Here is a 14,497-nt window from a genome sequence, read left to right on the forward strand (position 1 = left end):
TTCTGGTTTAGGTTTTATTGAGGTGTTGGAACAGGGTTTGCTTATTATTGTTATCTGCTGCTTTCAGCTCCTCCTGCAACTCTTTTTGAATGACTTCTCTCTTACCTTCCTTATCATTCATCTGTGAAATCATGGATGGAGGACCTGTCCGAAGTCCTTGAACTTTCCACTTGTCGATGATGAAACCAGTCATGCTGACAGGGACGTTTCAGGTGTTCGCTGTGGCCCTGAAGTCCCCCACCATTCTGTAAATTTGAGGAAGCTTTTTCACATTCACCATGATAGTTTTTTATACAAAAAGTAGCAATCAATATGTACACAGATCTGGTAGCAGCTGGTCACGATATCTATAATGCTAATAATGTGAAGTCCGTATGATACAGTACAGTTGAGCCTTATACCTATATCAGGTCTCATCTTGGGCATAAAACTTGTACTTAAAAAAAGGAACACTAATTGAAAAGACAGCCAGGCAGCACTATTTGTAGGTTGAATGGATAAATATGTTCTCTCTCACACACACACACACACACACATTATCTGATTGGACAGATGGTGTGGCTTTGTGGCAGGACTGAATCTGAATGAGTGCAGTATGACTAAAAGTGGTGAATATCCAATTACTTTATGACCAAGATGATATGACTTCATTGAGGAAAAAAAAGAACTGGTTTATGAAATCAGTCAACATTTTGTCTCAGCTTGGAACACACAGCTCCATCTGAAACCCATCCATCCATTATCCGTAACCACTTATCCTGTGCAGGGTTGTGGGCAAGCTGGAGCCTATCCATGCTGACTACGGGCGAGAGGCAGGGTACATCCTGGACAAGTCACCAGGGAATCACAGGGCTGTCAGAGATAAACAACCATTCACACTCAAGGTCAATTTAGAGCCACCAATTAACCTAACCTGCATGTCTTTGGACTGTGGGGGAAACCGGAGCACCCGGAGGAAACCCACACGGACACGGGGAGAACATGCGAACTCCACACTGAAAGGCCACCGTTGGCCACTGGGCTCGAACCCAGAACCTTCTTGCTGTGAGGAGACAGTGCTAACCACTACATCACCGTGCTGCCCAGCTTCATCATACAATAGAATAATTAAAACAGACCCTCTGATTGTTGCTGTACATGTCTTAAACATCTTTTACTGGAAAAGCAGCGTTTCTTTGCATTGGCGACGGAAAGCACATCACGCAAGCTTTGAATGCTTCTTAAACATCTGTGATTGGAATGCACCATGGGTCATGTTCCTGCCTCTTTTCCTATGTAGGCTTTTGAGCCTGTGAAAAGGGAGGAATGATGTAAAAATGGCATATTCTGAAACGATTGTGTTATTGTTGTTCAACCTCTTGAATTAATGACTCGGGTGCTTGAATGGATGTCCAATTAAAAAAATAATTGCATGAACAGCATTTGACACAGTCTTGACAAAATTATCAAAACTGACGCATGTATTCACCAGAAAGCAACATGAGGTAGGACTTCTATCTTAAATTATTCAGCTTCAGAATCATTTTCATGGGACCCTGACGAGTAATACTCCAGTCCGAGTCCACGCCTGGTTCGCCAGTTATAGCACGATGCAACTCTGGTAGCACGTCCCTGAGACCTCGAGAACTGCGTAACACCTTACAGCACTGTTAGAACTTTGAAAATGCTTCCAAAATCAAGCAGTGACATTACGGATAAGAAGCTAAATTGGTATTCTCAGTATGAACATCATGGCAGTCGAGGTGAAGAGACTAAAGGTGATGCCGTTGCAAGAAGCCAGGAAAAAGAAAAAAAGTGACCAAGCAAGAGTAAACTTGGACTGGATTTTACTCCTTGGCGAGAGTTAAAATTAAAAGGCTGGGAGATAGATGCTGAGCAAGGCTTCTTTCTGTTGGACTAGTCAGTAATATTATATTAGCTGCATTGCTATGTGTTCTTTTGTTGCACTTGCTTGATGTTTGGCTGTTAGCAAAGTTGCCAATTCATTAACTTTTGATTATAAGCCATGTCGGCTCTTTTTGACAAAGGTTTAGCTGCTAGCTACATCTCGAGGTGATGTTCGCAAACTCGCTACAGAACACTCAGACATTCGCGTCGGTAATAAAAACGCTCATGTCGGTTGCTGTCTCACTTTGCTGGCGAGCTTGCCAACCAAGGTTGCATCACTTTGTTTCATCTAAATTTTGTAAGGTTAATTTTGCTAACGAACTGCTATTTGTCCGGTTGCATCTTCCAAGATTCGATGGCAGTGTTTTGACAACCTGACAGCAGAGTGAACATCCCTGTCAATGTTATCAAAGATTGTGACGCAGGCTGTAACCTTATAGGCGTTCTCCCCATCTCACAGAGATTCATAGCTTTTCCAAATGACAAGTCTTCTAACCTTAGTCCTGTCTCAGCCGAGGCAATTAGCAAGCTAATCATGAGTGCCTCTCAGCTCATGCATATGGAAGTGGGCAGATAGCGCCTTAATGTTGCATAAGCAGCAGTTCGAAACAATGTGTTCGGGTGGCATCACGTGCCTCAGCGGAAACACGTGATGACCTTCACGCTCCCTGGTTGGTCGCTATCGTATGATTGGGGAGACTTATCTGGTGGGTGGAATTTGGCCACATCTAAATTAGGGAGTAAAAAAGGCCTGTTTTTTTTTAAAAGATAACCAGCTAAATTTGTTCAAAAATATCACAAAATAAGAAACTGAACGAGCATGATGATATCAATATCATTTTGAACTCAAGTGACGTAGCTGAGGTTGAGCAACTGTCAGAGCCAGAATCTGTGGTAGGGTTCATCTACACCGATCAGCACTAACATTAAAATCACTGACAGGTGAAGCGAATAACATCTCATTACAGTGGCATCTGCCAAGTCAAGGGGTGGGAGCAAGAAAGAACAGTCAGTTCTTGAAGTTGATGTGTTGGAAGCAGGAAAAATGGGCAAGTATAAGGATCTGAGTGACTTTGACAAGGGCCAAATTGTGATAGCTAGATGACTGGGTCTGAGCATCTCCAAAACGGCACATCTCGTGGGGTGTTCCTGGTATGCAGTGGTTAGTGCATACCAAAAGTGATCCGAGGATCCAAAGGACAACCAGTGAACCAGCGATAGGGTCATGGGTGTCGACGGCTCATTGATTCGCATGGGGCACGAAGGCTAGCCCATATGGTCCAATCCCACAGAAGAGCTACTTACTATAACACAAACTGCTGAAAAAGTTAACGCTGGTTAAAATAGAAAGGCGTCTGCTCCTTTGAGTTTAAGCCATGTCCAATTTGGGTTTAAAATCCAAACCGAGTTCCAGATAATGGCATTGTGTTCCACCCCTAATACGCATTCCGAAAATGGCTCCTTTAGTCGATTATAGTGGGTGCAATCATAAAATGGCGCTTTACTTATTATTTGGAATGTTTGAATAACATTTTTATTATTATTATTACTGCCACACCCTGTGGGTGTTTCATAGATTCTTGGGGCCACAATGCTTGGTAATGTATGCTCTCATTTTGCTTGGTGCACATTCATCCAGCACACACGCACGGGTCCGTATCAATATTCATAACGATGCTCATCAAAGACAGGCATACCCACCTCACTCCTTATTATGCTTGCTAATAAGCACCAGTTAATCTCGTCAACACAATTTATTGCCTTTTTAATTTTAACTCCTTTACCACCAGGAGTCGAGTGTGCTCGCTGGTAAGGGGCAAGCAAACCAAAATCAAAAGTCATTCTTTTTTTACATTGTTGTGCCACTTGTTTTTGCGGTGGCCTCTACCTTGCTGGTTTGCATTATTCATCCACTGCCACTCGCATAATAAAGGGTGGGTGATTTGTTTCTCTTTGGTTTGCCCTGGCAGTTACTCCGAGGGCTTGTTTTTCACAAACACATCCTTCAAAGCCATCTCAGTAGGTCAGGTCCCGAGTCATTTCCATCCCAGTCACTCTTTAGTGCTCGGTTGTTGCTGATGAATAGCCTTGAACCTGGTTTAATACAGCAGTGCCGGCCACCAGGTCATTCTGAAATGTTAATTCATGAAAATGCAGGATTTACTTGGCATTGAGAGATTACTGCATAATGATTTGAAAGGGCTTAAACTGCTACGTATTGCACTTCAACGTGCAGAACAAGCCACAACAATGCAGTTTACTTGCTGGAAAGACAACATGCAGTACGATGAGGTCAATGCATCAGAAATTAGTATTTCTGATAGTCATTATCAGGTTCTGGTTTTTGCTTGTTTACCTCCGCCAACTGTGTTGGAGGAGGTTATGTTTTCAGCTCTGTTTGGTTGCCTGTTCCCAACTAGGGATGGCGAAAACTAAAAAAAATCTTGACCGACCAGAATCTATTCTAAATCTAACCGCGAGCATCTGCTCATTCAGTCCCAGTCGCTGCCCTCCACTCACATTACCTTTTCTACAGCGCGAAACATTTAGTCAAACGCGGCACTGATGTCGAGGGGTTTGTATTGGAGCGGTGGACAAATGGCTCCAGCTTAGAGACAGTTTCAGTTGGCCATGATGGCGTTGAAAATAAAGTCAAGTGCTAGAAGAAGTACATAACATTCAGTGATGGGAATAACGGCGTTAAAATAAAGGCTGTTATAACGCTGAGTAATCTAATTAATTAGCTACAATCGTTATAATGCCGTTACCAATATCAACACGCCATTACTGCATGGTATTGAAGTTGCTCTGAAGCCGTCACCGACTTGGCTCACAGACATAAAAGCTGCGTTTGTCACTCCCCCTCCAGACACCGCTGTCATTTCATTCTCTCCCCTTCCCTCCAAAAGTCGGCATCTGCGCCTTTAGTTTGTGTGGAGAGATATGATCTGCAATAACATGCATTGTTGGCTACAGACCGAAACATACTTTCAGAATGCACTGGCCAAGGCAGGACTAAACTCCATGTGCCTTCTAATAATAATAATAATAATAAAAAAAAACAGAATAGTAATTTGTAAGCTAAAAAGCCTGTGTCTACACTTTTCTTTTGCCGAGTGGCAGCTGTCTTTAACTGTGGTGGGAGGGTGGGACATGACTGAATGGGTGTTTCTGATTTGTCAGCTGTCGTCCTTACACCGCATGGCATGACCCAAGCGTTTACAACACAGAATTCCAGGTTCTCCGCTCCAAAATCGGCAGCTTCAAAACGATTGATTTTTTTTTTAACCGACAACCAAAAAAAATTAACCGGTTGACATTGATTCGGTCAACCATCGGTCAAACAGTCATCGATTAACATCCCTATTCCCAACGCGACTCAAAAAGTAGTGAATGGATTTTGATGAAATTTGGAGGAAAGGTGGGCCATGGGCCAAGGAACAATCGATTAGATTTTGATGTAAATCCAGGTACGTACGTGGATCCAGATAAGTCTGTGGATCCAGAATTTTTTGTCTGTTCCCAAAGTAACTCAAAAAGTAGTGAATGGATTTTGATGAAATTTAGTGTACAGCTTTAATTTGATCTTAGGTTCAAGTGATTTCGATGTGTGGCTTGGCAGAAGTATGCCCACTACCGAGTGCCCTTCTCAAATTTGTTCTGTCTTCAGTTCATTTCTATAACTGAAGTGCATGTTTAAATCGGATGATTATCAAGAACATTTTTCTGTTTGGCCCACAAAATGGTCATCGACTTCATTTTGGGGCTTTTGGTTGGACCTGAGCAGTTAAGATAATCTTCCTCATTACAACTCGGCTGGGCATTAGCAGAGTACCGCGACGAGGCTAAAATTAGCAAAGCCCAAAAAGAATGAGGCCAAAACTTGGAAACAAACAAACGTACATCCAGGCAGACTGACCAATAAATCAACAAAACAAAAGAGTTAGGTCCACACCCCCCAAGCAACTGGAGGTCAGACGAAAGCTGAACAATAACAAAATAAATCAACTAAATGAAAACAAGTGCTGTCAGTCTACCACATGAAGTACAACAGAAACTAGAAGGGCACTCTGAAAATGCAGTCATCCACCAAGGACAATAGTTGAATCTTGTCTGCAACCGCAGCAACGTTACATGTCTGGATATATTTCCAAAACTATAAGAATGATGTGGCTCCATGTGTATCCCAGAGGATTACTGGCATCCATGAATGTGGATTGTGATACGAAGTCCTTGCCCTAATCCCATCCTATTTTTCAAGCTTCACACATGGGACATAGAAGTAAAGAACTGTACCATCACTTGCAAAATCATCATCATTTTCACAAAGTTCTACAGACATTATGAATAGCAATTTTTTCTGAATTCCAATTACATATACCTTCGCCTGTACATTAAACCAAGATACTCAAATGGATTTTAAAAAAGTTTCTTGGTTATTTGCGAATATATACAACATTTATAGGTCTCTTTCCCCTGCAGTCATCATGGTGCATGTTACACTACCTCAGTTTACAAAGCATTCTTGGAATTTTTCGGCCACTCTATTTGGAGTCTGCATCTGAAACTGCTCCATTTCGAGTGCCAGTTGGAGGGCCAGAGGACCACCATCCCTTGATCCCCAAAAGAAACAAGACACCCTTCCCTAAAAAGAGTAGGCACAAAACAGAGGGGTAGGGCCAAGTGGTCAGGCTAAGGAGGGGAATTGGGATTGAACGATCGTATTTCTACATTGTCTAGGTTTTGTCACGATTGAGCTTTCCTGCCATCGACTGGATTTTAAGATGTTTAGCATGGTTGAGCTCAGACTTCTGCGAAGACCAAATGCTGGATCTCACAATGTTTGCGAAAGTGGAAATAAATTCATGGATCCACTCTTCAATTCAGATCTGCTCCAAAATGTAATGGCTTCTTCCTCGGCCCATGTTAAACCCTTCCACCAACTTTCATTGAAATCGGGTTGGTAGGTTTTGTGCAATCCTGCTTAAAGTCTAACAGGTAAACAAACCCCATCGAAAACAATATCCTTGGCAGAGGCAACAAAGGCCAACTCGCCATGTGCTCCCAATGAATAGCCAGCAGGAGTTAGTGTGCAGCAAGCCAAGACATAAATAAAAGCTCGATAAAATGTTCACACATCCACACCTGTTGCCTGTTTGGGTTCTGCCAGGTTGTGAAACCTGCCAGTGCGTTCGCCACTCTTAATAATCCACTAATTGATTTTGGCAGCGTCACTCCGTGAGGATTCTTTTTCCCCCCAGCAATAGTGATCCTCAGCCATTCTATTGAGAGATGGAAGTTGCTGATGTTCCTGCCACTAACTTTTGAAGAGCGACCACCATTCATTAGCTCCTAAATGCTCTAATTGATGATCCAGTGATCCACTGATGATCAGCAAACAACTACGCAGACAGTTTTCCACTCACTTTGAGGTTACCATGGTGACCATGTTATTACAAATACGTATCCAGCTTGTCGACATGATCAAACATGGGGTCATTTAAAGTCATTTGGTTTAAATGTCGCCATTTAGATGCCTCGGACTACATTTTCCTTTAGCTCAGGTATTCCATTTTATTTGAATTTAATGTGGCTTTAAAAGTGCAAAAGCACGAGCTCTTTATATATCAAGTTGTGTGTCACTGCATACAAATGTGCAGTACTGTAATGCTATGAATATGAATGAACCATTGTGAAACACAGCATAAAGTTCTGTACCAGAGTCACAGCACAGGGATTGCCAGTTATATATGTAGCTGTGGTTGTATGAATCACTTGGACACTATTGTATGCTTGGAGACATATATGCATGGGGAAAAACGGAGGTCTTTTTTTTATCAAATCATTCATTTGCTTGGAGAACATCATGGTGTATATGGAGCCGATCCTGGGAACCTTTTATGGGATGGCTGTACAACTCGGGGCACCACGGAAACGCATTCATATTCTCATCTACACTTAGGATCCCCAGTTTTGGGATGGAAGAAGAAACCAGAAAATCTGCAGGAAGTAAATACGGACAAGAGGGAAAACATGCATAACTCGATCTAGTTAGGAACTCCGACTAAAAGATCAAACTGGACCCTGGAGCTGTGACTTAACACTACCTGGTACCACCATGCAGCTAGTTTTTGGGTTAAAACATCTTGGTACTTCAGAAGAGCTCCTGGTTCAACAGCTGTGAAACAGACCCAAAGCTGGTAGATTGAGAGCTGGGAATACACCCACAATAGAGCACCACTTTTGCTCGCTCATTCTCATGGCATCTGTTTGTCTCATTGGAATTCTGGAACTGGCAAGCAAACGCACCATGAATAAAAAGCATTCACGATGTTTCAACCATTAAAAAGACATCCCACTGTGCACCCTCTCTCTCGCTTTCTGCGATATTCTACAGATTTTCTAAGCATCAGGGAGCCACGATGAAGTCACAGGAGACTCCTGGAAAGTGCTAGAAAGGTGGGATTATCTGGAATCATAACTTTCCAAAGGTCCAATTGGATTTTGAGTACACTTCACACCAGAGAGACTGATATCACCCTTCAGTCAGATCTCCATCCAGCCATCCGTTATCCATAACCGCTTATCCTGTGCAGGGTCACAGGCAAGCTGGAGTCTATCCCAGCTGACTATGGGTGAGAGGTGGGGTAAACCCTGGACAAGTCACCAGATCATTGCAGGGCTGACTGTTCTGTTCTGTCTGTTGCCGTCCTCACAGTTGAGGGTCGGCGATCCAGGAAGCTATCAACTAGCCTCCCTGAATTCTCTTGGGTGATCATAGCACACCAGAGGGACCCAAACCCTCATCTGGTGGCACACACACACACAGGCAATTTAGAATAGCCAATCGACCTAATCCATGTCTTTGGACTGCGGGGGAAACCGGAGTACCCGGAGGAAACCCACACAGACACAGGGAGAACATGCAAACTCCACACAGAAAGGCCCCCATCGGCCACTGGGCTCGAACCCAGAACCTTCTTGCTGTGACGTGACAGTGCTAACCGCTACACTACCGTGTTGCCCCACCCTTCCGATTGGCCTTGTTCGTCTCATTTTGAGATTCGCAATTCCCAAACTCTGTTTACACCCAAAACTTACCCTCACTTCAGGACTGATTCCTATGAATATACAACCCCGATTCCAAAAAAGCTGGGACAAAGTACAAATTGTAAATAAAAACGGAATGCAATGATGTGGAAGTTTCAAAATTCCATATTTTATTCAGAATAGAACATAGATGACATATAAATGTTTAAACTGAGAAAATGTATCATTTAAAGAGAAAAATTAGGTGATTTTAAATTTCATGACAACAACACATCTCAAAAAAGTTGGGACAAGGCCATGTTTACCACTGTGAGACATCCCCTTTTCTCTTTACAACAGTCTGTAAACGTCTGGGGACTGAGGAGACAAGTTGCTCAAGTTTAGGGATAGGAATGTTAACCCATTCTTGTCTAATGTAGGATTCTAGTTGCTCAACTGTCTTAGGTCTTTTTTGTCGTATCCTCCATTTTATGATGCACCAAATGTTTTCTATGGGTGAAAGATGTGGACTGCAGGCTGGCCAGTTCAGTACCCAGACCCTTCTTCTACACAGCCATGATGCTGTAATTGATGCAGTTTGGGGTTTGGCATTGTCATATTGGAAAATGCAAGGTCTTCCCTGAAAGAGACGTCGTCTGGATGGGAGCATATGTTGCTCTAGAACCTGGATATACCTTTCAGCATTGGTGGTGTCTTTCCAGATGTGTAAGCTGCCCATGCCACACGCACTAATGCAACCCCATACCATCAGAGATGCAGGCTTCTGAACTGAGCGTTGATAACAACTTGGGTCGTCCTTCTCCTCTTTAGTCCGAATGACACGGCGTCCCTGATTTCCATAAAGAACTTCAAATTTTGATTCGTCTGACCACAGAACAGTTTTCCACTTTGCCACAGTCCATTTTAAATGAGCCTTGGCCCAGAGAAGACGCCTTCGCTTCTGGATCATGTTTAGATACGGCTTCTTCTTTGAACTATCGAGTTTTAGCTGGCAACAGTGGATGGCACGGTGAATTGCGTTCACAGATAATGTTCTCTGGAAATATTTCTGAGCCCGTTTTGTGATTTCCAATACAGAAGCATGCCTGTATGTGATCATCATCACATCTTGTCACGATAGTGCTTTATCCAGGAGATGGCGGTGTTGGTGACTTCTCTTAGGTCCACACCAGAGCAGTGAGGACCTAGTGGACAGTCCCGTAAGATGTGGTCCATCGTCTGTTCTTCGCCGCAGGGACATCTTGCATCTGTCGCAATACCCCAATGTGCCAGGTTCTTCTTTGTTTTACCCACTTTACTCCTTGCCCGGTTCAATGTCACCCAGTCCTTGCAACTGAGAGAGCTTCCTGTTGGCAACTGCTCTTGATGTTCGGGAAGCGCTGCGTTGAGATTGGCATCGTCTAGGTCTTTCCATCTTTCAAGATGGAAATTTGATGTCTGAGCAGGGTCGAGAGGTTCAACGGTGACGAAGCTCTTGCACGAGGCAAGACGGCGAGGTACTTCCTGGTGCTGGTGAAGTGGATGGCGCTCATCGTTGGCTTGCTTGAACCGCTCTGCACGAGACAGAGCTTCTCGTCGTACGTTGGGCGGTGCAATGCCCGACAGCCTATACAAGCTTGGCAGTGGGGTCGCACGCATGGTTCCTGTTATAGTGAGGCATGCACTATTCAGTGAGGGGTCTACTTTGTTGATGTGTGCAGATCTAGCCCAAACGGGAGCGCAGTATTCAGCAACTGAATAGCACAGTGCTAAAACCGTTATTCGGATGGTGTTGGCGTCGGCTCCCCAGTTAGAGTTTCCCAGTTTGGCCAGCAAGTTGTTTCTGCTGGAGATCTTCTTCTTTAACTTAAGGATGTGTTCCTTGAACGACAGTGTCCTGTCCAAGGTCACTCCTAAGTAAAAGGGGTGCTTGGTGTTCTTAAGCAGCTTGCCGTTCCATCTGATATCCAGGGTGGTCTTGGATTCCTTGTTATTCAGGTGGAAAGTGCAAACTTGAGTCTTTCCTGGGTTTGCATTCAGGGACCATTTTGTATAGTATTTGGTCAGTGCCTCAAGTGCTTCAGTTAGCCTTTGTTGGATAGTCTTGAAACTATCAGATTGTGTCGCTAGACACAAATAGTCAGCATACAGAAATCTTCTGACATTGTTGAAGACTGGCTGATCGTTCGTGTAAATATTAAATAATTTCGGGGATAGGACAGAGCCCTGTGGTAGGCCGTTCTTTTGGCTCCTCCAGAGGCTCTTCCTTCCATCCATTTCGACAAAGAATCTTCTGTTTGTCAACAAAGACTATGATTCGGACAGTTGGGATGTTGCTTACTGTCTTGGCTAACTTCATGAGCAATGACCTATGGTTCACCGTGTCGTAAGCTGCGGACAGATCCACAAGCACAGCGCCAGTGATCTTCTTAGCGTCGAAACCATCTTTGATGTACTGCGTGAGATTTAGAACCTGCCCGCAGCACGATTTACCTTGTTGAAACCCTGCTTGTTCGGGGATTAGTTGATCTTCAACCGAGGGTGCTATTCACTCCAATAACAATCTCTCGTATACTTTATAGAGTATGCACAAGAGTGAGATTGGGCGATAACTCTTAGGATCTTCGGGCTCTTTCTCTGGTTTCAGAAGAGCAACAACCCTCGATTTTCACCATATCTTGGGAATGGTGTAGGATGTCACACACGAGTTGAAGAAGCTTACAAGCCAGTTCCTGGTTTGTCCCCCAAAGTGCTGAACAGTCTCCGGAGGGATTCCATCAAGTCCTGCAGCTTTTCCTGGCTTTAGTTGTTTTATAGCTGCATTTACTTCTTCAATCGTGAATGGTTCGAATTGGTCGTCACAGGTGTTCATGACGCGTGCCATTTCATTTTTCATCTTCTGTAGACATCCTCTTTCTTTGTTGATGGGTTTTCCATTCATCAAGAGCTGGTTCGCGACTTGGTTTGGTGTCACCGCAGCAGATCATCTTGGCGGCTCCTTGTTGCAATCAAGTTTCCTAATCGTATTCCACGCTTTCTTGCTATTGTGAGTTAAGTCCGTGCTGGTTATAGTTTCTTTCCATTGCACCTTTCTCTCATCACTAACAAGTGCGATGAGGACTTCCCCCAGTTCTATCATATTCTCTGCAAATGGCTCTGCATTATATGCACGCACGTACTCAAAGACTTCTCTGCTTTCGGTGTTTAGACCTGGGATGTATTCTTTCCTACATCCTCTGGGAATGTTGCGCTTAGCACAATCCCATACAAGCTTCTGGAAATTTTCATAGTGCTGCAATGCTGGTGGTATAGCAGCAACACTTTCATCTAACTCTGCAGTGAAGTTATCCCAGTTTGCTTTACGGAAGTTGAAGCGTGGCATGGGCTTGGTGGTAACCCTTGGTCGTAAAACGGGCTTAGCTTCGACCAAGATTGGTCTGTGTTGTGATTTTGGTATAGGGCTCATAACTGATTTTTCGAAGTTGTGACGATGTTGCAAGGATACAAAGACGAGGTCTGGGTTGTACCCTCGTTTCCATCTAGCGCTAGAGAAAGATGGTTTATCCTTTGCGCTGTGGAGTAGCATCAAGTTGTTGTTTAGGGCCCATTCTTCGACTGCTTCACCGTCATTGTTATTATGGTCGTAGCCCCATAAGGTATTATGGCTATTGAAATCCCCAATAACCAATAAAACCTTATTTCCAAAGTCAAAATTAGCGGGCCATTCAAACGGGATCGGTGGTGGCTTATACACCGAGATTAAGGTGACTTTCTCAGTTTCCACACGAAGTATTTCGATCCCATTCAATGTGCAATCCTTGATCTGGGAAATGATGGATGAATCCCGAGCGTAGATAGCACTTCCGTGAGTCTGGCCAGGGCGGTGGATTATCAAAGCCATTCCTGGGATGTTAGGGGGTGTGGCATTTTTGTGGGTCTCTTGGAGGCACAAAAAATCCACGTCCATTTGCGACAGGAGGACTGATTTGTCTTGGGACATTCCTTCTGCGTTGAAGGTGCAGACTTTAAAGGAAGCCATGGTCGGGGCCGAGGGTCTATCCTTTTACCACCCCTGAAGTTTTGCACTCTTCGTGTGTTGTAGCAATTGGTCTCTGGCGATGCCAGATTAATGAGGGACACCACGTGAAGGTTTGCTACTTGTCCCCCCCGTACGTGATGCAGTGCTGTCTAAGGGCCCGAAGATCACGGGCACCCAGTATGGTTTTCCGGCCTTGACCCTTACGCGCAGAGATTCTTCCAGATTCTCTGAATCTTTTGATGATATTATGCACTGTAGATGATGATATGTTCAAACTCTTTGCAATTTTACACTGTCGAACTCCTTTCTGATATTGCTCCACTATTTGTCGGCGCAGAATTAGGGGGATTGGTGATCCTCTTCCCATCTTTACTTCTGAGAGCCGCTGCCACTCCAAGATGCTCTTTTATACCCAGTCATGTTAATGACCTATTGCCAATTGACCTAATGAGTTGCAATTTGGTCCTCCAGCTGTTCCTTCTTTGTACCTTTAACTTTTCCAGCCTCTTATTGCCCCTGTCCCAACTTTTTTGAGATGTGTTGCTGTCATGAAATTTCAAATGAGCCAATATTTGGCATGAAATTTCAAAATGTCTCACTTTCGACATTTGATATGTTGTCTATGTTCTATTGTGAATACAATATCAGTTTTTGAGATTTGGAAATTAATTATTGCATTCCGTTTTTATTTACAATTTGTACTTTGTCCCAACTTTTTTGGAATCGGGGTTGTACAGTATATTCAGGATGATGTACAGTAATCAATTAATGTAGGTAACTTTTGTTTCATTGTCTCTGAAGCGTATTCCCCCTGACATTGGCACATGGATTTCAAGACCTCAAAAGAAGAGGTAAGAGATTTTCCTCCTTATAATTTTGCTGTATCTTTTCCAAACATTTGAAATACATTTTGTTGAACGATCCAATGCAATGTATATTTCCACACACATGAAACTATCTTTACTCTGATGAGAGGATGTAGAGTTGAGTACAGCAGAAATTAGAAACGTGAACGTGCGTGTTCCTTGGGACAGTTTAGATTTTTGTCTTTTAATTAGTGATGAAAATGACAGATGTCTTGTGACTGCTCGCTCACAGACAAAGACGGGACTTTATCTACTGCAAGATGGTAATGAAGAGCCCTTCAATATCAGACTGCATTTGTCCAAAGACATTCTAACCATTCAAGAGCAAGACGTTATGTGCCTTTCTGGGGAACCCTTCTACTCGAGTGTAGGTTCTGTTGAGACTTTTTTACTGATTGTACCACTCATTTCAGGAAATCAAGTGAATATTTGTGTCTTGTAGGAAAGAACTGTAACGATACGACGGCAAACAATTGGAGGATTTGGTTTAAGTATAAAGGTAATTTGCATTCAGATCCTCTTGTACGCAACTTATGCTGTATCCATCATTATGAAGTGGCAAGAAATAAAGACAAGACTCTTTCACAGGGTGGTGCAGAACACAAGATCCCAATTGTGATTTCGAAAATTTCAAAAGAGCAGAAGGGTAAGTTATTTCATTTGCCTCTACCTGCAT

The 14,497-nt window shown here is 43.4% G+C and overlaps 1 protein-coding gene across 4 annotated transcripts in view; it reads left to right on the plus strand.

The window, feature by feature from the left end:
- Nucleotides 1-14,497, plus strand: part of sntg1 (syntrophin, gamma 1) — a 34,389-nt gene that overhangs the window by 1,818 nt on the left and 18,074 nt on the right. For 2 of the 4 annotated variants that reach the window (XM_060921038.1, XM_060921041.1), the window contains exons 2-5: nucleotides 13,757-13,806; nucleotides 14,054-14,188; nucleotides 14,264-14,320; nucleotides 14,398-14,467. In XM_060921038.1, coding sequence (XP_060777021.1) covers nucleotides 13,780-13,806; nucleotides 14,054-14,188; nucleotides 14,264-14,320; nucleotides 14,398-14,467 — 289 coding nt within the window. In that variant the 5' untranslated portion in view covers nucleotides 13,757-13,779. The remainder of the gene's footprint in view (nucleotides 1-13,756; nucleotides 13,807-14,053; nucleotides 14,189-14,263; nucleotides 14,321-14,397; nucleotides 14,468-14,497) is intronic. The other 2 variants (XM_060921039.1, XM_060921040.1) reach the window with 2 other exon arrangements.

This window comes from Neoarius graeffei, chromosome 5 (assembly GCF_027579695.1).
Source record: "Neoarius graeffei isolate fNeoGra1 chromosome 5, fNeoGra1.pri, whole genome shotgun sequence".
Taxonomy (NCBI): Eukaryota; Metazoa; Chordata; class Actinopteri; order Siluriformes; family Ariidae; genus Neoarius; species Neoarius graeffei.